The sequence below is a fragment of the Rhinatrema bivittatum genome, chromosome 1 (assembly GCF_901001135.1).
Source record: "Rhinatrema bivittatum chromosome 1, aRhiBiv1.1, whole genome shotgun sequence".
Taxonomy (NCBI): domain Eukaryota; kingdom Metazoa; phylum Chordata; class Amphibia; order Gymnophiona; family Rhinatrematidae; genus Rhinatrema; species Rhinatrema bivittatum.
The window spans coordinates 276,966,704-276,994,247 of NC_042615.1; the positions used below are offsets into that span (position 1 = coordinate 276,966,704).

The 27,544-nt window shown below is 44.3% G+C and overlaps 1 protein-coding gene across 2 annotated transcripts in view; it reads right to left on the minus strand.

Annotated features, from left to right (window-relative positions):
- LOC115087724 (retinol dehydrogenase 11-like) overlaps positions 1 to 27,544 on the minus strand; it is a 101,002-nt gene that overhangs the window by 32,284 nt on the left and 41,174 nt on the right. For both annotated transcript variants that reach the window (XM_029595249.1, XM_029595240.1), the window contains exon 4: positions 21,321 to 21,512. In XM_029595249.1, coding sequence (XP_029451109.1) covers positions 21,321 to 21,512 — 192 coding nt within the window. The remainder of the gene's footprint in view (positions 1 to 21,320; positions 21,513 to 27,544) is intronic.

Here is a 27,544-nt window from a genome sequence, read left to right on the forward strand (position 1 = left end):
TAAATTTGTATGCACTGCCTCCATAGCATGCAAACTCATTGTGGATATCCTGAAAGCCTGACTGGCTGGGGGTCCTCCAGGAACGGTTTCAGATTTGGGGAACCTCGGATATAGGATATTGAAGAGGCCTGTTAGGTGCACAGAGGGATTCTGTTTTCTAAGGCAATTACATTACTTGACATTACTAAATTGGCTTCCTTGCCTTGGTGAGTAGATTCAAATGATAGCTTCTACTCGTCAGAGACGCTAGTAGCACTGGAAGATCTGTGAATTTTTTACAGAAGGTAAAAATGGTTGGCTTGGCTTAGTCTACACTGCCTCGCGGTGGAGTCCCTCCCATTTGGGTGTCCTAAGCCAAGGGTGGGGTGAAGGGAGGGACCATGATGTTCCCATGATGAGGAAGCTCTGAAAACCCTTCCTTCCTGCCAGGCTTTGTGCAGCCAAATGTGACCCACCTAGTCTGCCTCCCAGGGGTAGGGAGAGAAAGCAGGAACAAAAATGAGAAAAATGTCCTGTGAAAGGGGGGGGGGGTGTGGAGGGGAGGGCTGATCAATAAACAACCTGCAATAAGCAATTCCTACAGTAACAGTTTCAGTTTTATTTTAATAAGAAAAACAAAAAATATATTTTTTAAAACACTGACAATAAACAATATAAGAACATAAGAACATGCCATACTGGGTCAGACCAAGGGTCCATCAAGCCCAGCATCCTGTTTCCAACAGTGGCCAATCCAGGCCATAAGAACCTGGCAAGTACCCAAAAACTAAGTCTATTCCATGCTACTATTGCTAATAATAGCAGTGGCTATTTTCTAAGTCAACTTAATTAATAGCAGGTAATGAACTTCTCCTCCAAGAACTTATCCAATCCTTTTTTAAACACAGCTATACTAACTGCACTAACCACATCCTCTGGCAACAAATTCCAGAGTTTAATTGTGCGTTGAGTAAAAAAGAACTTTCTCCGATTAGTTTTAAATGTGCCACATGCTAACTTCATGGAGTGCTCCCTAGTCTTTCTATTATCCGAAAGAGTAAATAACCGATTCACATCTACCCGTTCTAGACCTCTCATGATTTTACACAGATACCTGAACTCTTTCAACAAATTTTTTCTCTTTAAACTATATGTTACGATTCCTACTCGTGGTGCCCATCCCGTGAGCAGGCCTCTGACCTCAGCTGATTTCTGCGCTGCTTTCTCCCGCGGCCAACCAGGCCGCCGACATCCCCAATGTTTTCCTGCGGCTTAGAGCGCCGCTCTCAAGTGGCCCGGAGGCTGCGTCGCCGCTCCCACCGTCGCGGCAGGGCCGCCGACATCTTCATCTTCTCCGTAGCCTGTAGGCCGCAGTTCTCAGTTTTCCTCGCGGCAGGAGCCGCCTTCAGTCCTCCTTTGAGTGGCAGGAGCTGCCTCCGACGTCGGGGCCTAGCCTGGCTCCTCCTCTTCTCAGCATTGTCAGCAGGGCCGCTATCCAGGGTCCTGCTGTTTCCTGTTTCCTGCCTCTAAGTGCCGGCGCGCGCCTCTTCATCCCATTTAAAGGGCCCGCGGCCGGATATGACCCGGGCCCCACCTGATGGCATCATCCAGGGCGTCTTCCTCCCAGCCCTATAAAAGGGTTCCTCTTCAGTCACTCCTGGCCTTCAGATTGAGTCTCACAGTCATCTGTGTCCTCCTTTTCGGTCCAGGTCCTTCGTGGTCTTCTCCTGCTTTGACGGCTCTGTCTTCATGTTCCTGATGTCCTGGACTTGTCCTCTGGTGGAACTCCTTCGTCCATATTTCCAGATGCCCTGATGTTTCAAGTTCTGAGGTGCCATGTTCCTTGTCCCTGATGTCTGCTGTTCCATCTTGACTTCGTCCATCTTCGTCAGCTCTGCATCCAGGTCCCAGGTCCCACGTCGCAACCTTTCCTGGCGTGCCATGTCATGGTCCACGACCAGCCCCATGGGCGGGCTGAGTAGGGTGCCTCATGGTAAAACACCTTCCTCGCATCTGCAGTGCAAGCCTCCGGAAGACTTCTGCTTGAATCCTGAGTATTGAATCCCGAGTTGTCTGAGAATCCTGTATCTTGAATCCTGAACATGTTCTAGTCTTCAGAGCCCCTTGCATTTGCGTCCATCCATGCCTAAGACTCTGTCCGAACCTGCTCCGTCCGGCATGGTCCGCGACCAGCCACAGGCGGCTGTGTAGGGCGCGTCCCGGTGCAGGCCTCTTCAGTATCTTCACCATGTTCCAGTATCAGCCTCCATTATCTCGCCTAGAGTCTGTTTCAAGTCCAGCGTGGTCTGCGACCAGCCCCATGGGTGGACTGTGTAGGGTGCGCTGCGTCGCAGTCTCGACCCAGCACTTTGATCCTGACTCCTCGTCTTCTGTACCTCGACCCTGACTTCGTCTAAGAATCCTTGCTTGAAACTTCTAAGTAACTGAGTCTTCGCCTGAGTCTTCATCCAAGTATCCACTCGTTGCCTGAGTCTTCATCCAAGTATCCACGTCATCACCTAAGTCTTCGTCCACGTCTTCATGTTCCTGTCCTCAGCCACTGTCTGGCCTCAGGCATTCGTCGTTCCCCAGCGGCGGGTCTGAAAGGGCTGTCGAGTAGTCGGAGGACCACTCTCGAGATCAGCATTGCATTGCTGGATCTCATCGGTGCGTGAAGGTCCAGTGGAGGTCTGAACCCGCTTCGTTCCCACCCCGGTTATCCACGCCTTGTCTTATCTCCAGCCTTGTTCCTGCTTCGCCCGTGCTGGCATCAGCTCACCTTTCGCTGTGCTCTCGGGGCTCCTCTCTGAGCGGCATAGCGAGCCAAGGGCTCATATCTCCAGTCCGAAGCGACCGCGCCTCCGCGCTCGTAACACTATAAACCCAGAAAATACTTTTTTCATACATGCTTACATATGATTAAACACAAAAAAAAATTGTCAATCAATTCAAACATTTTCTTTTTAATGCAAAATATATTAAATCATCATTAATGATTATGTTCTTTTTCTTGTAGAAACCTTATACCATGCTCAACCAACAGTCTGATAAATATTGCCTTTAAATAAAGTACTGATGTAATAAATCCAGTGCTAAAATTGGAGTTACATTTTACTGCATATAAAAACAGAAGTCCCGTGGAATGCAGTAAGCTAAAAGGATGCAAATCGAACAGGAGTTTAAAAAGCGTTGTAAATGAAAAAAGTGAGCTAACATGAGGGATCCTGAACAGAGGAGAGAGGGAGGGAGAGAGAGAGAGAGGCTGTTAGACAATCTATATCTCCACTGTAAGAGGGGCACTTTCAACTCAAGGTGGGTTGTTTTTTTTTTTTGGGGGGGGGGGGGTAGTCTTACATTAGTCTGCCTAGGGTGCAAGGGTCTGTAGATCCTTGTTACACTGCTCCTCCCAAAATGCCCCTCTTACAGTGGGAGCTAGTGTCAGCTTGTCTCTCTCTCTCTCATATAGGCTACACATAAAAACGGTAGGGATATTTTAAATGATACGCATGTACTTGCACACACAATATAAAATTGAGTGTATTTTTGCTCACTTGCCCAATATGTGCATGTATGGGTGCATGCATGCTCCTTTTAAAATTTACCTGTTTGGTGCTGTGCATCTCAAATGGCTGTAGTTGCCTGTTCCGGAGAGCTTCACCTAGCAAAATGGCCTTGCATATGAGATTGGCACTGGGCATCCCGACTTGGGCACAACCTTACATACAAGTGCATTTTGGTCACACTCCTTCCAGCTTCAAGTGTTTACCTTCATACTCCTGGTTTAATGCACTTATGTGGGTTTTCAAGTTAACTCCTTGGCCTGAGATGGAGTAAAAGTTAACTCATGCTTCTGGTGGCCATGATATTTTATCGCTGTGCCCATCTGGTAGTGCCTTTCTACCAGACTGAGTGCAGCAACAGAATAAATGTGGCCACCAGAAATGTGTTTACTCCATCTCAAACCAAAGAAGGTGAAAGCCCTCTAGGGCTTGCATCTATAGCTGAACAAGACATAAGCTCTCTTGGGAAGTCATCTTCAGCTGAATGGTATACACTCGGGGGTAGATTTTATAATGTGAACACACGTGTCCATGTGCGTGTGCTTCTCGGCGCGCACACATGGACGAACCAATTTTATAACATGCGCACGCATGTTATAAAATTGGAGTGCCACACGCACATGCACGCCGGATTTTATAATCCCCGCGTATATGTGTGGGTGTCACACGTAGGGGGGGGGGGGGACTTTTGCAATTTCCGTGCAGCGGAATTAAGGAGTGGACTGGGAGGGAACTGCCCTACCCACTTACCCATACTCTCTCCTTCTTCCCCTCTCCTCCATACCCCCTAAACCCTACCTTTTGTTAGTATTTTTCTTTGTTTTGCAACTTACTTCAGCTCCCAAGCTGAAGCAAGTTGTATGCGCCGGCCAGCTGCTGGCGAGCAAGTCTTCGGGACAGCGAACAATGGCGCTATCCCGGCCCGCTCCTTCGAAGAAGCCCAGCACTTGTACGCGTACCGGGCTTTGCACGCGTGGCCGGGCCCCTTTGAAAATTCGCTTGGCGCTCACAAGGCCCGGCCACACGCGTAAACCCCGGATTTTACGCGCGCAAGGCTTTTAAAATCCAGCTATTGGATGATAACTTTCAAACTGCCGCGCATGCGCAAATGTGCACACATTTGCCGGCGCGCACGCATGTTATAAAATCGGCTACCAGAGCGCACATGCGCGCACGGTTTTATATCAATGCATCATGTCTGCGCGATTCCCGTCTTGAGTGTGTAAGGAGGGAATTTCCCAGTTCCCTCCCAGTTCGTCCCTGTAAAGGAGTAGACTTCCTAAACCCCCTACCTAACCTGCCTCCCTTACCTTACTAGCCCCGACTCCTCAAAGCCCGCTGACTACCCTAGATTTTTTTGTTTTACTACTTACCCACAGTCCATAGCAGCAGCAAAGTTACACGGTTGGATCCCGGTGCGCGCTTGTGGGTGACTCTGATTTCATGGCGCTGTCCTGGCCTGCCCATATTGTTGTGCCAGTGTGGTAGAAGTTCACTGGGTACAGCAATAGTATAACATGGCAACCAGAAATATGAGTTAAATTTGACTCCTGCTCTGACTGACCCAGGAGTTAAATTTACAGTGTTAAGAAAATGTGCTTTAAGTTGTTTGCCCTTTAACGCACATCTCTGCATTGCTGTGGGAATAGTTAATGCCTTCTTTTACATGCGATTTGCATTTGCCCTCACTAATCATAATGCTGATTTTTTATTCCTGTTGTGGTGCGAATTTTTTTAGGAATTAAAAACCCATTACATACCAGAGTTAAGTTACACAAGAAAAATGTACACTAAAACAGGAGTAAAAATGTGCACTAAAGTTAGCACCTAATACATCATCATCCCCCTATGGTTTGCATTTTAAAAAATTATTTTTTTTTGTATTGTTTTCTATCTTTACAGGCTCTGCACATATATTCTAGGTAAATATCTTTGTAAGTTTGTTTTTTCTTTTGTGTTGCTTTACATTGAATGGTGCTTGCCTGGCCAGGTCTAGTATATACGTCCTGGGTAGCGGGGGGGTTGCCACACTTATTTCTGGACTTGCATCCAGAGATATGTAAGCCCAGAGATATAGTGGTCTTTGTAGCAGCAGCAGTGCAGATGGAGGGTCAGATTACAGCAAGTGTTGGTTCTTCCTTCCACAACAACCTACTCCCTGGCTATAAAAATCAATAAAAGAGGCTAACTCTCTGTAACTGGAAATCTGCAAGCTATTTGGACTAGTTAGCTAGCTAGGAAATATAATATTCCTGTTTCAATTTTCTTAAAGAAAAACAGCACATTCATTTCCACAAATTTCCACCCTGCCCTCTAATAAGAACAGGTAAAAATAAAACCACATTCCTTTCCCAAATCCTTACAATTAACTGTCCTGTTCCCTTACCTTGACTCAGGGAAACAGGATTAACTTCCAATAATTAAAAGCCTCTTAAAAGCACACTAATACTGATATTACATTGCTTTCCCTAGCTGCCCTCTTTTACTGGGGGCTGAATGTTTTAAGTCTATTCCCCCTTTTTTTTCTTGGAGTTTGGCAGTCAGTATAGCACTTCTGCCTTTCTCCAACCCCACCCTCCCTGAGGCTAACCCATCATGCTACTGTGATTAATAGGATTAAGGTTATTCCATCAAGCTACAGTGATTGATACGATTAACTCTCCCTCTGTTCAGAGTGCTGGGGTGGGAGTGGGGCTAGATCAATGGGCTACTGTTAGAGTAGTGAGCTGCAGGAGAAAAAAAAATAAAACTTTATTTTTCTTTTTTAAAGAAGTCAGGCTCTCTGCCCTGCTTCTGACTAAGCTGCTCCACTAGTGCTACGAAAGCCCTTCCTCCAGCCTGCCTTAAACTTTGTCAGCAAATATATGCCAGACAGCCTTTGCCCATGCCAGTGGGCACTTCCAGGGGCATGGGTGCCTCCCAGTCAGCAAATTAAAAAAACAAACATTTGTTTTCTCTTGTTCACACTAGGGAGGAACTCTGAACTTTAATAACAATATTAAAGGTCTATTGTTATGTTGCTGTTTTGTAAGCTTTCTGCTGTTTAAGTGTCACTGTGATGATCATTCTTGCTACCTGTTGATAGATGAACAAACCTAAATGAAATGAGCGAGGTGGTCCAAAAATATGAAAAAGGGAAAAAAATCAAGAATACTCTTAACGACTTTATTTTTTTTTCTTTTTTCAATACAAATTTTTAGTGAAAATCTAATAGGGCATATTCCGCACCCTTAAATATAACATATTTATAGAATTACTAAAAGCTCCCCACAAAAAAAACAGATTTTAAAATACACTGTGCAGAACACTTACGCTTATAAAATCATATCACAAACTATACAGACATACCTCATTTCACACACACTGATACCTCCAGTTTCAAAAACAAGTGAAAAATACCAATGTATTACAAATTTGAATTACAACCAGGCCCGGCCTGACTGGGTGTGCATACTGTGCATTTACACAGGGCAGCACACCTGGGGAGGCGGTGGGCCATTTTTCATGTGCTCGCGGGGCTCCCAACCCTGCGAGAAGGACGAAAATAGCGGCAGTGGTCCATATTTATGATGTACCCACAGGGATCCCCAGACCTGCGGTTAGGAAGAAGACAACAACGGCGGCGGCGGTAAGATTCCTGATATATTCGCTGGGCTCCCAGCCCACGAGCAGGAAAACAGCGGCAGAGGCGGCACAGGTTTATGATGTAATCGCAGGGGCGGGGCCAGGCCCCAGCCCTGGCCCCACAGGAAGAAGACAGAGGCAGCAGCTGCAATTGAGATGTGCCGTCGGGGATTCCACACCCCACAGGCAGAAAGACAGCGGTATGACGTGCCCACACCCGGCGGACAGAAAAAAAAAGAAGAGACCCGGTGGGTGGAGTGGAAGGGAAGGGAAAGTGGGGGTGTGAGTGAGAGAGAATGGCATGAGAGGGGAGAGGAGAGTGTGAGAGAGAGGATGGACTGTAAGTGGGGTGAGTGAGAAGGGGAAGGCCTTCAAACCTTAAACACTGAAGCCATAGCTTCAGTGTTTAAGGCTAGATAAGCAGCAATATTTTGAGGAGGGAGATAAGGCAGGGCGTCTACTAGTGAGACGTCTGAAGACAGTACTAGCTCAAAATAATATCGCCAAAATAAGATCTGCAAGTGGCCAATTTGTAACTTCCTCTGAAGGAGGAGGTTACGCAGGCCTAGAGAGGCAACACCTAATCCCCTCACTCTCCCATTTGTAAATCTCCCCCTCTCTCCCCCCCTCCAACCCCCCACCCTTCCTTTCCAGGGCTGTTTGCCGAGGCCTCTCAATCCTCCTTCACCCCTTTCTCTTCCCTCTGTCCTACTCCACACCCACCCTTTTCTGTTATTTGTCCCCCTTTTATTTTGCCCCGCTGCCCAGCCTACTGCTGCCTCCGTCAGTCCCCTCCCTCCTCTTGACTTTTCTGTTTATTCCCCTCTCCCCCCTATCCTCTCCATCCCCTTCACCCCTTCACCCTGCAACTCTTTTCTCTTGCAATAATTTTATACTATTTCAATTTTATAAATAGTTTCCGCACCTTTCCTCTCCATGCATTTCCTCTCCATCCCCTCTTCCCCTCTACCCCCCCCCCCCCCCCCCACCCTGCAACTCTTTTACCACTCCTACCTTGTAAATAGTTTCTGCGCAGGAGCGGATTGGCCTATCGGGGGATCGGGCATCCCCCGGTGGGACGGTCGCTCTAGTCACGTGGTCTGCAGAGCGTGGCTGTGACAGAGCCACGCTCTGCAGACCACGTGGTATCTCCTGGGCCGGCCTGGGCGGCAAATCCCTGGGCCAGTCGTCATCGGGAATCCGCCCCTGTTTCCGCACCTCTCCTCTCTATCCCCATCTTCCCCTTCTCCCTACCCTGCAACATATTTTTCTTGCTCTAATGTTATACTATTACAATCCTGTAAATAGTTTCAGCGCCTGTAAATTTTTTCAGCACCTCTTTTTGTATAACTCTTAACCTCTACCATGTCTCCATTCCTCGGCCATTCCCCCCCTCCTGTATCCTCACTATTATATTGACCCCTGACTTATTGTAATTGTGATTGCTTGCTATGCACTTCCTTCCCCAACTTGCTGGTTGCCTGTTATAGTTTGCCTGTCATAGTCCTATTACACCCCCCTTCCCCAGTTTGAATTAAATGTATTGTAAAGCCCTGTTATGCTGCATTATTTGTTCTCTGGAAACCGATGTGATGTTCCCAACGAATGTCGGTATATAAAAATGTTAAATAAAATAAATAATAAAATAAAAATTAGAAACAGTTTTACAGACATCTATTCTACTTTGTATTCAGCTGATAAGACTATATTGGAGACAGATATGGACGCTTACTTGGCTACCTTATCCCTGGAAGTGCTTACGCCTGAACAGCGGGCATCTCTGGATAGCCCCATAAGGGAGCCCGAGGTGCTACAGGCCATTAAAATGCTAAAAGCGGGTAAATCCCCTGGGTTAGATGGTCTGATGGGAACATACTACAAAAAATTAGCACATATACTAGTCTCTCCTCTCACTGAGATGTTTAACTCCCTTAGGAATGATGACGCCCTCGCAACCCATGCTAATGTAGCAGGCATAACAATATTGGCGAAACCAGGGAGGAACCCATCCCTATGTGGGTCCTACAGACCAATATCTTTGATCAATGTAGATCTCAAGCTACTGGTGAGAATTTTGGCGGAGAGACTGAACACTGTTCTCCCTAATCTCACACATCCCGATCAAGTAGGCTTCGTGCCTGCTTATATGGCCAGTGACAATATACGCAAAGTGATCAATCTTGTGAATTGGGTCCAACGCAGACATTCCCCTTCAATTCTATTGGCAATGGACGCTGAAAAAGCATTTGACCTGGTGCACTGACCGTTTTTATTTAAGGTATTACAAAAACTGGGATTTGGGGAGCACTTTCAGAAGTAGGTGGCGAAGTTATACGACTCTCCTCAAGCTCGGGTAAAGGTGATCGGAGACTATGGCCCTAGTTTTCATATACAAAGAGGAACTAGACAAGGATGCCCCCTCTCCCCAATGCTTTCTGCTATTATTTTAGAGCCACTTGCCACCCGGGTATGGAACTCAGAGAGCATCCGGAGTGTCGAGGTAGAGGCCTCTCAGTACAATTATCCCTTTTCGCTGATGACGTATTGTTCACCCTTACTGAACCACACAACTCATTGAGGGGGTTGGTGGAGGAATTAGACCAATTTCATAAGGTAGCGGGCTTCAAGGTAAATTACGATAAATCTGAGATTTTAAATGTTAATTTATCTGGATTGGAGATAGAACGCATTGCTAGAGATTTCCCATTTCGGTGGGCTAAACAATCCATTAAGTACCTGGGGTCAATTTAAGCACGAACCTATCCAAATTATTTGCCCTCAATTATGCTCCCCTATTGAGGAAAATTGAGAAGGACTTAAACACCTGGAATCGGGAACGTTTTTCTTGGGTAGGCCGAATAGCAGTCATTAAGATGAATGTATTACCCAGGCTTTTGTACTTTTTCTCAAATATATCCATCCATATCTCTGCGAACATTTTAAAAATGTGGCAGAAAAAGATTTTTGACTATATCTGGAAGAAGCAACCCCCTCGCGTGGCAAGAGCTGTCTTATATCTTCCTAAGCACAATGGGGTGTTCCTAATCTGATGTGGTATTTCGGTGGGGCTCAACTCAGGGCCTTGGTAGATATCTATAATCAAAGAGAAGTTAAACAGTGGGTGAGTCTGGAACAAGCCATGGTGGGCAGGATTAATTAAGTTGACTTAGAAAATAGCCACTGCTATTACTAGCAACTGTAGCATGGAATAGACTTAGTTTTTGGGTACTTGCCAGGTTCTTATGGCCTGGATTGGCCACTGTTGGAAACAGGATGCTGGGCTTGATGGACCCTTGGTCTGACCCAGTATGGCAAGTTCTTATATTCTTATGCCGTTGCAGGCCTTACCTTGGCAGCCCAAGGCGACATGGAGGCCCGTGATCTATCTGCCCCTAGTGATGGGGAATATGCTTAAAGCCTGGACTCAGTGACGGATCAAATTAGTAGGCTCCTTTACATATTTTCATTTATCCCAACTATTCCATAATTCTAGTTTTCCAGCGGGATTAGACTTCTCAGTTTTCTCTGAATGGGCTGCGGGAGGTATTGTTTGCATTGGACACCTGCGAAAAGAGGGTTCTATGATAACTTTCGCTGATTTCCAGAGTAAATACCCAGGGATTGCAAAGCACTTTTTGAATTTCGCTCAGGTTCGCCACTTTCTGATAGCATTAAAGGGAGGTCAGGTGCTACGCCCCTCTAAATCCCTCTTCGAAAACTACTGTGACCACTCTGGTAAAATCAAAGGAGTGATTTAAAAAATATATACACTTCTCAATGCTCTCTCACCCTACAAGTTCTCTCATCTTACTGCTTGGTCTCAGGATCTTGATGCCCCCTTATCTGAGAATGACTGGGACTTGATATTTTTTAGGGTGGTAAAAAGCTCTATATCTGCATCTATTCAAGAGCATTGCTCTAAGTTATTATATTGATGGCATCTGACCCCAGTTAAATTACACGCTATGTTCCCTACCACATCTAGTAAGTGTTGGAGACAATGTGGACAAGAAGGAACCTATATCCATATATGGTGGCGCTGCCCTAAGGCGGTAGCTTTTTGGGACAAGATTTGTAGGTGGATATTTTCACTAATAGGGGAAGAGATAATATTACAACTTCAACAAATCTTGCTAAACCTACCGGTAGAGGGCCTAGCCAAGTCACGCCAAATCCTTTGAACCCAGATCTTTATAGCTGAACGATGTGAACTGGCAAAGGCGTGGAAATGTCCTGACCCTCCTTCTTTATCAGCTGTGATTCACAGACTTCACACACATTATCGACTGTCGCATTTGTCAGTGATCAGGCAGGATAGGTTGCAGTCATTTCAAGCCATTTGGTCACCTCTGAGTGAATGGTTGTAGGCTCAGTTACTCAACAGCTAAATGTTGTATGTTATAGATATTCTTACCTCACATAACTGATCTCGAATTTAGAGATGACTCTGTCCCTATACTTTTGCTAATTGCAAAAACAAGTTATTTTTTGAAAATGTTTATTATACTGTTATTATCATCTTACAATTAATATAAAATGACCTGACAGTACTGTTTTGAAGCATTGCATACATCATGTGAGGTTATTTGTGTTAACGGCATTTATGTATATAACTCTTGTATAATTTTTGGCATGTATATAGATAACCCTTGTAAATAATCCTTTAGCATACAACACTGGTGTATATATATATAGAGCCCTTGCATATAATCCTCAACATACAAGCCTGGTATATAAACCTGTGTATATAGTCCCCCTGTTATATAACCACTGTATAAAACCCTATGTATATTGAAACCAACACTTGAACTAACCTCCTTCCCCCTCTTAGTAACCAACTAAATACGGCCCTTAGCGACCTTGGGCAAGCCACTTTACCCTCCATAGCCTCACGTACAAAACTTAGATTGCAAGCCCTCTGGGGATAGGGAAATACCTACAGTACCTGAATGTAAACCGGTGTGATATCTCTTATCGAATGTTGGTATATAAAAATTATAAATAAATAAACTTGTTTTGGTCAATAAAAGATTACATTAAAAAAAACAAACATCTAATTCCATAGGAGTTGCGAAAATCTTTTTGGCAGAGTTTCCTGCTTGGCACACAGAAGTGCATGTAAATATAATATGCATGTTCAAAGTGATATTTTTGCCTCAGAAGACTGCACTTTTGAATGTTCTTTTTAATGTAAAATGTGTTATAAATGCATAATTTAATTGTGTGTGTCTGTAAAGGGGGTGGGAGTGTGTGTGTGTGGGGGGGGGGGGGTGGCTTGTGTGCAAGGTTGAAGGTACCTCATACACTTCCCTATCCATGGGTTCTGGGATGGGGGTGGGGGCATGTCAGTTTTTAAGATTGCAGGAGGGAGCTGGGCTTTATCTGATGGGCCCGGGACAGACACTGAATGAATTGGGGGAGGGGGCAACACAGAAAACATAGAAAAGACTGTTTTCAAAACATCTCATTAAAAGAGTGAGGTGGTCACATTACAATGTATTTTTTTCAAACTGGGACTGCCATCTTCTTTCCTGTGTGTTCCACGTAGATAGTTGGGAAGGCAGTGTCCAGCTGAAGGAGCTCGCAGATCAGTGGAAGGAGTACAAAGGAAGCATAGCCCTGTAAAGCAGCAAGACTTCCATACCTGGCAAGGACCCAAGTTTCTGTGGAATTTTCCAGGAGAGGAGCTCAAGAAATAAAGCTAGATTCTCGGTGGTTCCTGAGAAACTCTGCCTTTGTCAGTGTGCAACAGGGGCAAAGAGTGGAAGAAGTGGCCCTGCAGGTGTGGAAGGCATCTGACTTAGAAGTCTCCTTGATGTCCCAGCTAGTTGTGCTAGGACATCACGCAGGGATTGGCGTGCTAGTGCCTCTTGGCAGGCACACAATAATAAATCAGAAGTTAAACACTAACCATATGTGACTATCTGATACCTCCAAAAGATTAAGGCTCTTTTAATTACTGCCTACAATGACTTGTACCATAGTTGGCGTGCTGCCAGTTGAAACTGTATTATCTAAGGGGCTGATGAAATAAGCTGCTCTGAAGCTAAACTCTGTTTTAGAGTGTGTTTTTCGGCACTAACCTAACCCCTAGGGGTTTTAGCGCCAGAAAAACTCACGCTAAAACAGGAGTTAAAACAGTGCCAAAAGTACCCACATATTTTCAGGCAGCTGAAAATTTCCACAGCCAAATATGGCTGACTTACACAAGTTAACTATTTTTAGCCATGTAAGAGGTCCCTAAGTCTTTGAAAATGTCTCCCTTAACTTTAGATAGCAATCTAAACCCTAGTGTAATAAGTACACTGGAATGTGCGCTTAGTTTATCCACGATTGAGGATAACTTTCAAACTATTTGCAATAGAACATTGATGTGCACAAGTGGACATAGATTTATCCTAGTATTTTATAAATTGTGCAGCAGGAGCTGCATAGTTTTATAAAATACCACGTAGCTCTGCTCTGAAAGCATGTATGTTTGTCTCAGTACACGCAAAGATTTTAATTGTACTTTCTCTATTTGAAAATATTTCATGCATATAGTTTACGTGTTTAGGGAACCTTTGGTTTCCCTCACTAAAAGGAATATACCATTTAACTGGGGAGGTTCAGTGTAGTAATAGGGAAGAGAGGTTTGGGTTTTACTCCCCCATGTGGGAGCTGCAGATGGTGTGACCTAGCTGTATATCATCTTCAAGTACCATCAATTCTTGTGGATTTTTAGTTGGAATTTGAGTTGACTGGTTGTGGATTTTAGTTTGCCTTTTGCTGGAGCTCTTTGTCTCCTGTCTTTTTATTTTTGTAACATAATGAAGCAAGGAGTTAATGGAATTTCCCTCAAAATCAGCTTGCAGGCTGGGCTTCCTTTCTGCTTCCTTTTTACTCTTTTAATCCATTTTTGGAGAATTCTCTGTGACAGCCTGGTACTCTTTGCTGCAGTGTATTTGGGGTGTCCCTGTGTTCAAGGCTGGATCATGGGGTAGAAAAGACCTGTAGTGTGCTATCTCTCCCTCAGAAGATAGACCTGATAGTGACCCAATGCAGAGGAAATCAAATTTTGAAAAAAACTGAAAGGTGCAGCTACAAAGGTAAAAAGTGTGCAACAGGTGTGGACATTGGTAAAAAATACCATCCTAGAAGCACAGTCCAGATGTATTCCACACATTAAGAAAGGTGGAAGGAAGGCAAAACGATTACCGGCATGGTTAAAAGGTGAAGTGATAGAGGCTATTTTAGCCAAAAGATCTTCATTCAAAAATTGGAAGAAGGAGCCATCAGAAGAAAATAGGATAAAGCATAAGCATTGGCAAGTTAAATGTAAGACATTGATAAGACAGGCTAAGAGAGAATTTGAAAAGAAATTGGCCATAGAGGCAAAAACTCACAATAAAAACTTTTAAAATATATCTGAAGCAGAAAGCCTGCGAGGGAGTCAGTTGGACCGTTGGATGATCAAGGGGTTAAGGGGCACTTATAGAAGATAAGGCCATTGCGGAAAGATTAAACGATTTCTTTGTTTTGGTGTCCCCTGAAGAGGATGTTGGAGGCATACCGTTCTGGAGGAGGTTTTCATGGGTGATGATTCAGATCAACTGAACCAAATCACAGTGAACCTGGAAGATGTGGTAGGACTGATCGACAAACTAAAGAGTAGCAAATCACCTGGACCAGACGGTATACACCCCAAGGTTCTGAAAGAACTAAAAAATGAAATTTCAGACCTATTTCAATTAATTTGTAACCTATCATTAAAATCATCCGATGTACCTGAAGACTGGAAGATAGCCAATGTAACTCCTATATTTAAAAAGGGATCCAGGGGTGATCCAGGAAACTATAGACCAGTAAGCCTGACTTCAGTACAGTGAAAAATCATGGAAACTGTTATAAAGAATAAAATCACGAAACATTTAGATGGACATGGTTTGATGTGGGAATTTTTGCTAGATATGCATGGCGACGCAATCAGGCCTCCCCCAGTTCCAACCCAGTCCGCTCCAATTAAGGAGCGGACTGGGAGGAAACTTCCCTACCTCACTTCCTAACCTTCCTCCCTCTTCCCCTCTCCTCCCCGACCCCATCCCCTATTTCTTAGATTTTTTTTTTAATTTTTTACCTTGCAGCTCCTCTGGAGCAGCAGTAGATTCCGCGCGCCGGCCAATTGCCGGTGAGCACTTCGGCGGGAATGGTGCTGTCCCGGCCCAACCCTCGCCTTGCCCCTTCTTGCCCAGACATCAACTAGGGGATATGCGCACAAGTCGGGCTTGTGCACACTGACCAAATTTTAAAAGCCGCCCAGATGCGTGCATATCTCCTGCTGTGCGCAAATCTCACTTGATTTCAAAAAGGGGAGTGCTGTGGGTGTGTTCTAGGCAGGGCATGTGCATGGGCATTTTGGGATGTGGCCAAGAGATCCTCTGCCTCATAACTTTATTTCTGCTATGGAGGAGGTGTAACTGTAAAAAATTAAAAAAAACAAGCCATTTCAGAGAGGGTTTAGGGTAACTGGGGAGAGTGCAGGCTATTAAACCAAGGGGGTTTGGAGGACCTAGCTCAACACTGGGCAAACTGGTGGATGAACTGGTTAAACTGGTTACGGCATGGACATGCACCAGTTTTAAAATACCCTGACTTATGCGATAGAAACCTGATTTATGCACACTTAAAATTGTGTACACATGTGTGCGTGGTCAGTCTATTTTATAATATGTGCACGAGTTATAAAATAGCCGCATATCTGGGCGTGCACCAGCATACATGTGACAAAGTGTACCCGTGCTAGTTTGATACTTACCGTAATTTTGTGCGCATAATCTTCTTTTATGCACAGAAGATGCTATTTGTGTGCAGAAAACATGTTTTATGTGCATAAATTAGATTTTATGCACTCTAAATAGGTCTCCTGTGCTCTTTTTCGGGTTAGCATGCTTTTTTTAAACTCCTGATGCATCATTAATTCACCATTGGCTTACTGCATTAGCAGTTAACTTAATTTTTACTGTGTGAGTAAAGAAAATGTGAGCTAAAATTTCACTCACATTAGTTTACATACAGTATGACTATACATGGGCATTCTGAAGGCATGGTTTCACTTTAGATGTCCAGACATGATATTCAAAACACTGAACATTTAATATAACGTAATGTATGTGTCTACTCCTGCACTACTAATTAAAGCATCTAAGTAGGAAGATGTTTTTTGGCTGGGATTATTACTGTAGTATTTTGCTATTTTCTAGTAACAATTTGCATCTACTTTAGATACAGACATTTGTATTTAGCCCTTATTACTTATGGATCCTTTCTTCCAGCTTTGCATAGCAATCTGGATAAAATCGTCAGGTCACAACTATTGCTCTTTTATTTCAATTTTATGCAGTTGGGATCTTTGCAGCTAGCCCTGCATGTACCCTGGGACTCTTACCCTTACATAATCCTGCAGGTTTGATGACCTTCCCAGCAATTTACAGAAGCTCCGGTGCAAATCTGTCTACCTGTGTTTTATCTTGATAGGAAAGACCTTGAGCTTCCCCTTGTCTAATAGTTTCTGGCTCTTCTGTTAGGGCTGGACTTTGCCTGCTTGAGTTAATATTTACACTGCATCACAGTTTTGTAAATGGGCCATGAACTCTTCCCTTTCAGAGAGGAAAGGCTATTAACTCTTTAAGGAGTACGAGAACCTGATACAATAAATGACATTTGTATACAGACATGCATGCCAAGGCCACAAGACTATACTTTATCACTAAGCATGGAAAGGAAAGGATGAAAGAGGGTCAATTTTTTAATCACCCCCACAGTTTTGAACTTCCCTTCAGCAAACAGCAGGAGATATTTTGATTTTTTAAAAATTATTTATTTATTACATTTCAATAATTATAAACAGCAAAAACAATTTGTGTATGGAAACAAATGTATGGAAATGTAAAGAAATGTATGGAAACAAAGATCAATTAAATAATATAAATAAAGTTATTTGGTGGGGGAATAGCCTAGTGGTTAGAGCATCAGGCTATGAACCAGGAGACCAGGGTTCAAGTCCAGCTGTCACACCTTGTGACCTTGGGCAAGTCACTTTACCCTCCATTGCCTCAGGTACAAAACTTAGATTGTAAGCCCTTGGGGGATAGAGAAATACCTACAGTACCTGAATGTAAACCAATGTGATATCTCAGTTGAGATTGAATGTCGGTATATAAAAATAAAATACATAATCCAATAAGAAATTTTCCAAATCCTGGTCATCAACAACCAAAGCATAAATACAATAGGAGAACTTACAAAAAATATTATAGAAAATTGCATGACCGTGCCAGGGGACCTTCTTCCCTTGTCAAATTTTGGGCTTTATGTTGACATCTCTTCAATCTTTTAAAATAAAGTAGTTATGAATGCTTTGTGGACATTTGTTATTTAATCCTTCCACAAGTTTTGTTGCTCATAGTTTAAAAATCAGCCAAGATGCTGAGAGATCAGCTCTTGCAAAAGAGTTTGATGCTCTGGAGAATACGCATTTAGATACCATGGAAGGAAAAGAGAAAGCTTTGGAAGCCTTAAGGTCCAAGCTGGAAAGTGCAGAAGAACAGCCCCTAATAGAAATGAAAGATGCTTTGAGCAGACTGCTGGTGGCATTGCCAGTAAAACGCAAGTAACAAACGGGTGTTATAGACCATTTTACAACTCAGATGAAAGCAGCTGAAAGAAAGTTGGTAAACCTTGACCTATTACAGGAAGCCAATTCTGAAGGGAAGATGGATATTCTGACACTGAAAGAGAAAGTTGAAGCAGAGGAGATGCCAATAAAGAAAGTGGAAATTGAGAGTTTCTCAGAGAAGCCTGTCATCTGAGATAGCCAGATTATTACAAGAGCTCCAGGTTTGGAAAAAGAATTGGGAGCTAAGGGTTCCGTTCTTTAGACCGTGGGACAGGCCTGGGGCCTTTACCTTGAGCCTGGTCCCGACCATGTTGCCACCCGATGCCGCGGCTGGCCTCTCCGGTGAGATGCAGTCACCCATCACATCTGCCCTGGACTCCAACTGGGCTTCCCCGATGTTGGGCCGCCTCCCCTGATCACAGCAGGAGGCCATGCCACAATGCTCCTGGTGGCCGCTCTCTTCCTGTGCAGCAGGACTCCGCTGAGCCCGCGGGCCCCTGCTTCCCTTAGGGCACATGCACGCTGACTGCACCACTTTTAAAGAGCCAGTGATGGGAAGACCTCAGAAGCAGCCCCAACAACATCATCATCTCAACCCTATAAAGGGCTGAGGCAGAGATCCCTCCAGTGCCTCAGCAATAGGTCGACTCCATCGGAGTAATGCTTTGCCTCTGCATATTTCTGGTTCCTGACTCCAGCTGTGTGTTCCTGAGTTCCTGTGTCCTGTTCCTGCTTCCATTTGGCTGTCTGATTTGTGTTGAGTTCTTGTCTTTGTGGTTAGACTCCTCCTTGTCTGTCTTCAGTGTTCCTTCCTGCTCCTGTGGTCCCTTGTGCTTCTTGTCTTCCTCTTCATTAAGGCAACTTCCATCAAATTGTACAATTTGGGGCTATAATTTGATGGAAGTTGCCTTATTAGACTTAGTTTAAATGAATCCATAAAATGAAACAAAATAAGTGAATTTTACTTGCAAAGAAAATTATAAAAAATAAACAAACAAACAAACAACTGGGAACTTGGACCTATGATTAGATGTAAAGAAATGAAGGTCAATGAGACCGGTAGTGCTTATTATGATGGTTATAACTTTAAAAATCATGCCATCTGCTTAGAGGGTGGTGCCAAAGTGACATAACTTCTGCACTTTCCTCCAGTGCGGCTGGTGCCATTTTGATATACAGGCATAATGCCTAGGTCAAGGCTATAGTGCCAGGCCCGGCTCAGGCCTAGGCCATAGTGCCAGTCCAGGAAGTTTTCGTATTCGCGGCATTAAAAAAAATAAAAAACAAAGTGGGACTCTGGCTGCCCTTGCTGGGCCTTCCTGGCCAAAAATCTACTGGTGCCAGGGCCCTTTCCCTGTGTAAAAGTGCCAGGGTAGGGGAGCGCCTACCCTAGCCTACATTTTATCCCCTTTCCCAGATCCTGCTTGTAAAAGGGCAGAAATGATGCCCGGTTGCTCCTGCACAGGTCCCAATGTTTAAAAATGGTTCCATTCACTTGGAAGATGGCGTCGATGTGACATCACTTCTGCACCTTCCTCCAGTGTGGCTGGTGCCATTCTTATGTAATGGCTACAGTACCTGAACTAGGCCTTACCACCAGGCCCAACTTGAGCCTAGACCTCAGTGCTGGGCCTGGGAAGGCCCAGCCAGGGTGACCAGAGGCCCATTTTTTTAAAATCAGTTTGGGATTTAATTTTGGTTTTTTTTCTTGTTTAATTTTTTTTGTGTTTTTTATTCAGTTCCCTTGCCAAATGAAAAAAACAAACAAACCCTGAAATAAAAAAAATCAAACCATAATGAAAATTTTGGGGCTGCACATCCCTAGATTTTATAATTTTATAAGAGATGATGACCCTCAAGTTTCATTTCTGTTTTGTAACTTCTAGTTCTTCCTCTTCAAAATGGTATTTTGGCCCTTGGATTTCTGCATCATAAATGCACAATTCTGGTTGATGTGGAGTCCAGCCTACGACACATGCCTATCCAGTGATTCCTTAATCTGCAAATAGAAATTTAGCACATGTCTGGGAATCTGACATTCCCAAGTGATTGAAGGGACGGACTTTGGCATCATCATCATCATTATGTGCCGCCTTTACCACCATACATGTAAATTAGTACTTATAAATTAACAAGGTATCAATGGCAAAATTTAGGTAAATCTAAATCTAGGTATTTGGAGGGCATTTTTTTAAGTCATTTACCCAGGTAAATTGGCTTTCTGAAAATACCTCCCCGTTAAGTGGTCAAAAGTACATACACTGTTCCAACATACGTATGTTTTGCTGCATTTAGGTGATACATTCCTGAGGGCATATTTTGGGTGGAATTAGAAATAAACGCATATAGACCGTATTTTCAAATCTACGCACGTTATTTTCCATTGAAATTCTACAAAAAAAACAGGCCCTTAACTCTGCATTCTTTGTACCTATGGCAATTTTCAAAGAGAAAGAATGCTCATAATTTACCTTTTGAAAATTAGGTGCAAGCTGGTTCCACAAGTGCATGAATTTGCAACTAGGCAGGAAGTTTGAAAATTGCCCGCTTATGAAGCTGATTCCAGATTTGAAGGGTATCTGCTAGATCTATGTGGGATGTTGGATCCATAAACAACAATGATCCCTACTTAGTACCTTCTTCTAAGTATGTTTCATAGTCGCTAGCCTGGTGGCTCAATGGCAGTGCTGCTGCTGTGCACTCTCGTGTAGAGGACCCAAGTTTAATTTCAAATTGATCTCTGTTTCTTCCCCTTACTTCTTCACCCTACGGATCTTCTGTGCTCAGTCCAGGCTTTCTTGAATTCCATTACTATTCCTGTGACCAACCCCTGCATCTACCACCCTTTCTGTGAAAAAAAACCCAACCAAACATGTTCTGAAGTTGCTTCTGAGATCATCCCCTTGGAACTTCTTATTCTCGAGTATTTTTTCCTCTGAAAAAATGTTTGCATCTTGTGTATTATTTAAGCCTCTGAGATATTTGAATCTTTGTATTTCTCTTTCTCTCCTCTAGAGTTTACATATTTAGAACCTGAAGTCTCATCTCATATGGTTTTTGGAGTAACCTCTGCACTATAGCTTCCAGAATGGAAGATAATAGTCTAGATGTGGTCTGATCAATGACCTGTAGGTAGGTATTACCAGCTACTTTATTTTTCCTGCTGGTTATGCCTCTCCCTATGCACCCCAACATCCATCTGGCTTCTGGCCGTTGCCTTATCACACTGTTTTGCTACCTTGAAATCATCAGACACGACCTCATCAAGGTCACTCTCCCGGTTGGGGCACATTGGTACCTTACCTTTCCCACCCCAGTGTACTGCTGCCTTTCATGTCTTCAGCCCAAATGCCTGACTGCATTTTTTTTTTTTTACATTGAATTTTAACTGCCTAGCACCCAACCATTCCCCACATTCAGTCTCACTTGCAAATTCACACCCATGCAAATACGTGCACACATACAATGACGACTGTGTATTCTGGTTTATTAACAGTACTGACCTGTGCCTTGAAGCCTTCCGGCCAACTCATTGGTGAAGAGGATGTTCATGAGCTTGCTGCTGCTGTACGTGAAGGTTCTAGTAGCGTTTTGCAGGTCTTCTCCCTTGAGCTGCTTGAAATTCACTTTCCCCTTCTTGTGCATGAGAGAGGAAACATTCACAATGCGACCAGAGGCTGACTGCTTCATCAAATCTGTGAGAGGAGCAAGTGTGAAACAGAGAGTGAGGGCAATGCAGTCCAAAAGCCTGTCTTTTCACGGTCCCTTCAACTTAGTTTTCTAATTAGTAATCCAAACGGAAATCAGTCACAGCAGCATTCTCTTCCTACTAGCACTGAGGCCAATATTCAAACCCTTTGTCCGGGGTAACTTGTGGAGCAGACCAGGCAAAAAAATGAGATTTGAAAATTCCCTCCCACTCCCAGCTAAATTTTTTGTAGGTAACTCATTACCCGCACAAAGTTTAGCTGGATAAAAAGAGGCGGTGTTGGAGGACAAGTGGGGGCATGGTTAGCTTTTAACTGGCAAGAGCTAGGATTCAGTGCTACCCGGCTAAAGGGTAGCCTGGGAAGTCCGGCCAGAAAACGCCCCTCCAAATGTGACCCAGGTAACATCAGTCGGGTGTATTCAGCAGCAGACTTAGCCATTGAATATCCGCCCGGGTAAAGTTATCCAGATAACTTGGCCACTCACTGGCCTGCTGAAAATCTATCTCCACAGGTTCTTAGTTTGCAAAATAATATTTTCAGGATGCTGACTTCCAACTACAGGTTGTAATGAGATACACTGAGAATGGGACTGAGCAACACTGCCATCTTGTGCTGTAGCATCCACCTAATGATCGCCCGGATATCATGATTACTTCTATACTACCACCTTCACTAGCGTCTATGTGGTCTTCTACATTTTCAGATAAAAAAGGAGGGTGAACATGAAACTGAAACAAAAGATGATTTCTGTAAGAGCAAAAATGCTCTAGTTGGCCTCAAACTAGTAGTCTGTTGCGCTCTCTTTGAACCAATGGGTAGTCTTGGTAAGTTTAAAGTTGAGCAAACCAGAAGGGTTTGCATAGAATCTGAGGCTAAATCCTGCAATCCTGCTTTCCCCAACCCCATGAGGAATTGGATTGGTCCTCCCAGCTTTCAAGAAGGATCTCTGGAGACAACACCTTGTTCCCAGCATTTCATGGACTATTGCACTGTGCAGGAGAATCTGGTGGGAGATCTGTGAAGACTCATGGATAGCAAATGTAACCCCAATATTTAAAAATGGCTCCAGGGGTGATCTGGGAAACTATAGACCGGTTAGCCTGACTTCAGTGCCAGGAAAAATAATGGAAAGTGTTCTAAACATCAAAATCACAGAACATATAGAAAGACATGGTTTAATAGAACAAAGTCAGCATGGCTTTACCCAGGGCAAGTCTTGCCTCACAAATCTTCACTTTTTTGAAGGAGTTAATAAACATGTGGATAAAGGTGAACTGGTATATGTAGTGTACTTGGATTTTCAGAAGGCATTTGACAAAGTTCCTCATGAGAGGCTTCTAGGAAAAGTAAAAAGTCATGGGATAGGTGGCGATGTCCTTTCGTGGATTGCAAACTGGCTAAAAGACAGGAAACAGAGAGTAGGATTAAATGGACAATTTTCTCAGTGGAAGGGAGTGGGCAGTGGAGTGCCTCAGGGATCTATATTGGGACCCTTACTTTTTAATATATTTATAAATGATCTGGAAAGAAATACGACAAGTGAGGTAATCAAATTTGCAGATGATACAAAATTGTTCAGAGTTGTTAAATCACAAGAAGATTGTGATAAATTGCAGGAAGACCTTGTGAGGCTGGAAAATTGGGCATCAAAATGGCAGATGAAATTTAATGTGGACAAGTGCAAGGTGTTGCATATAGGGAAAAATAACCCATGCTATAGTTACACAATATTAGGTTCCATATTAGAGATCTAGGCGTCATAGTGGATAATACATTGAAATCGTCGGTTCAGTGTGCTACGGCAGTCAAAAAAGCAAACAGAATGTTGGGAATTATTAGAAAGGGAATGGTGAATAAAATGGAAAATGTCATAATGCTTCTGTATTGCTCCATGGTGAGACCGCACCTTGAATACTGTGTACAATTCGCCGCATCTCAAAAATGATATAATTGCGATGGAGAAGGTACAGAGAAGGGCTACCAAAATGATAAAGGGAATGGAACAGCTCCCCTATGAGAAAAGACTAAAGAGGTTAGGACTTTTTAGCTTGGAGAAGAGATGGCTGAGAGGGGATATGATAGAAGTGTTTAAAATCATGAGAGGTCTAGAACGGGTAGATGTGAATCGGTTTTTTACTCTTTCGGATAATAGAAAGACTAGGGGGCACTCCATGAAGTTAGCATGTAGCACATTTAAAACTAATCGAAGAAACTTCTTTTTCACTCAATGCACAATTAAACTCTGGAATTTGTTGCCAGAAGATGTGGTTAGTGCAGTTAGTATAGCTGTGTTTAAAAAAGGATTGGATAAGTTCTTGGAGGAGAAGTCCATTATCTGCTATTAATTAAGTTGAATTAGATAATAACCACCGCTATTATTAGCAACGGTAACATGGAATAGACTTAGTTTTTGGGTAATTACCAGGTTCTTATGGCCTGGATTGGCCACTGTTGGAAACAGGATGCTGGGCTTGTTGGACCCTTAGTCTGACCCAGTATGGCATGCTCTTATGTATGTATGTTGAAGCAAAGGAACTGATTCCCTGGAAATTCAGAACCTGGACTGGACCTCTGTGAGTAATGCAAACTGGACTTGTTTGTTTATGTCTGCTTGTAACTGAAACCCCTATTCTGTAAAAGTTCTTTCAGGTAATTAGACTTGTGTTTATATTGAAACATGCTATGCAGAAACCCAGGAGGGAAGGGTTAGGTTGGCCATCATAGTTGGTGATTTGATTATTAGAAATGTAGATAGCTGGGTGGCATGGAGATGCTCAAGGGAGGAGGCCAATGCCTCGAGAAATTGCTGCTGTTCTTGTACCTTAGAGGCCAGGCCAGGAATGGCCTGGAGGGCATGCAGCTCCGCCAAGTCCATGGCCTTTTCAACCTGTTGTGCCGGAGGTGGACCCTTGAGCCTAGGTGGGGTTGACGCAACCCATAGGAAAGATCCTACGGGACCCCACCATCGGCAGGCAGAGTGGGCTGTCGGACGGAGGGTGGCTGGTGCTTCACCAATACCAGCCCACGTTCCCCGCGGGTTGAGCCTTTAGATGCCAGGGCCGGCTGGACTTAGGTGGTCCTCTGTAATTTGTCATAGATTAAAGAGTTGGAGACAGCCCAGAGACAGCAACAGGGGATAGGTACAGTCTGTACTGGACAACGTAGAGTCCCAGAGACCCGGGCACCAAAGGAACACAGTCTGACAAGAGGCGCATGAGCAAGAGCAAGCCAAAGCCTGAATAGGCCAGGTCTAGGACAAGGACTGAAGTGGCGTCACGAGGCAAGCTTGAGTTAAGGCTGGCAGCATCCTGGAAGCAGTGGCAAGCAAGGCTGAAGTCCAAGTGAGGAGACAAGCGAACGTAGTCAGGCGATGCTGAGATCCGGAACTGGAGAGAGGCAACGGAGTAGTCAGACAATGCAGAGATCTGGGACTGGAGAGAGGCAACGGAGTGGTTAGGCAATGCAGAGGTCTGGGTCTGGAGAGAGGCTACGGAGTAGTCAGGCAAAGCAGAAGTCTGGGTCTGGAGAGAGGCAACGGAGTAGTCAGGCAACGTAGAGGTCTGGAGAGAGGCAACAGAGTAGTCAGGCAATGCAGAGGTCTGGGTCTGGAGAGGCAACGACATGGTCAGGCAAAGCAGAGGTCCGGGCTGGAGAGGCAACGAAGTGGTCAGGCGAAGCAGAGTCAAAGTCCGTGAAGTCAATCCAAGAGAGATCAAATAGTAGAAGCACAGGAACCAGGAAACCAGGAATAAGGAACACTCGAGGAACAGAAACACTGGAATGAGGGAAGAACCCTCAGGAGGCAACGAATACTTGACCAGTGAGGAGACCTGTTGCAAAGGCAAAGCTATGGAGCGGAGCCCGGGCTTATATACCGGTGCTCCACTGATGGCATCATCCGGGGCTGCAGCCTGGTTCCCGCTGCGGGCCCTTCTTAAGAAGCAGTGAAGCGCGCACGTGCCTAGGGAGTGGTGCGGCAGGGAATGGCGGCATCTCTCCACGGGCAACGCGGAGAGACTCGGAGCTGAACATTCGGAGCGGTAGCTGGACTGGAAACACCAGGATCTGTAGCTGAACCAGAGGCATCAAGGGTGGCCCGAAGACGGAGCCGGCGGCCCACCACCGCCATAGAGGAGGGACCAGGCACTGGCATCGTTGAAGAGAGGTGAGGGGGCCGTGCCACAGGTCTGCCGTGGACGGCGCATAACAATGCTGTAATGTGTCTGTTCCACAAATGCATTGTAGAGAATTGTAGGAATGCAAAGTGCTTAGCAGTTCAATGATCCGCACATCATAAACTTTTCCTGTGGACGCCAACCGACATATCTGCCATATTGGGTGTAGCAGCTCACAACACATAAAATGGAAAAAAATGTTATCAGTTGCACATATCAACAGAGGTAACAAAGTCAAATTAAAAATAAAGTCAAGTTTAGAACAAAGAGTCTCCATCCTGAGTGCAATAAGCTTTTTGGGTCGAGAAAATGCAACGGACTGCAATCGTCCCGCCTCACTTTATCTCAGCTAGGAAGGATTGTGCCTTGTCCACTTCCGAGAAGACAACATTTTTGCCCTCATGCCCTCATGCAATTTTGTGGGGTATTGCAATTGAAAGCAGATAATTCTTTTATGTAATTCCGTGCAAATAGGGCTGAAATGTTTACGCCTCTGCACCAGCTGGGAGGAGAAATCCTGAAATATCCAAACATTTGCAGACTGGTATGTGAGTCGCTGCATAGAGCAGAAGGCTTGCATTATCTGTTGCTTATGACACCAGTTTAGCACTTTCGCAATAATAATGCGGAGCCGGTTTTCTCCATCTTTTTTCCCTCCCAGTCTATGAGCTCTTTCTATTTGGAGCACTCTCGCCAGCTCCGGCAGCTTCAGGGCCTCCGTTAACCATTTCTCTAGGAAGCCTTCCAGATTCTTATCTTCCACAGATTCGGGGATACCTATGATTCAGATATTACTGCACCTCAACCTGTTTTCTAAATCATCAATTTTGTCTTCTTGATTACTTGAGACTTTTTCCAGTGCAGCAAATTTCCGTGCAAGCGTTAAATTTTCATCTTCTAAGCAAGCTATGCAGCCTTCCGCATTTTCCATTCGGGGGTGTAGTTCCACGATGGCGTTTTTGAGCTCTAGAAATTCTGAGAAAGGTTCGTTGAATCAGACATCTAGGACACTGACCACAGCATTAGTTAACCCATGTTGATAGGTCCATGTTCGCCTCTGTGCGCTCTGTGGCTGGTGGCGTCTGCCTATTGCTTGCGGCTGTCTTGGAATGTCCTTGATCTTTTCTTTCTCTCTTTTTCCCCCCTTTCAAGGGCATGCTAATAGTCAATTTTTGCATAAATTTGTCTATAGACATATGGTCTAGCCATTAATGCAAAAAGGGGGGTAACTTCAGTCAGAATGCTAGAGATTTTCCAATGTTTTGGGAGGATGGAGCCTGGAGACCGAGCTAAAATGTCCGCTCGGCTTCACCACATCAGGTGACCCCCATCCTTTAATTCTTGAAAGGCTGCTATGGTTTTGGGATGCCAAACCTTTGTGTTAGCTCCCTTGCGGATGAGGGCAATGAGAGGTGTGGCAAACAGAATACTTAGCAATATGATGATCTTTGCAGGACCTGGAGCCTATCAGTTAGGGGCCATTCCTGGATACTCTTGACCTTGTCTGGGTCCATATGGAAGCCTCTTCTGGATACAATATATCTCAGGAAGAGGAGACTTTTTTGAATAGGCCCTTCTCCAGGTTTGCATATAAATTATTGTCTCACAGTCGCTGGAGAACCATATATACATCACAGCGATGGGAATTGAGATCCTTGGAAAAAATGAGGATGTCATTGAGATACACAACAATACAGATATAGAGAAAATCCTGGAAAATCTTATTCATCATCTTTTGGAAGACAATCAGGGTGTTATGATTTGTGGGTTTGCGTGGGCCCTTGGCCCGAGGTGGGAGTTGTTACCACCTGTGGGGAGGAGCCCCCAGGTCCATACTGCCGG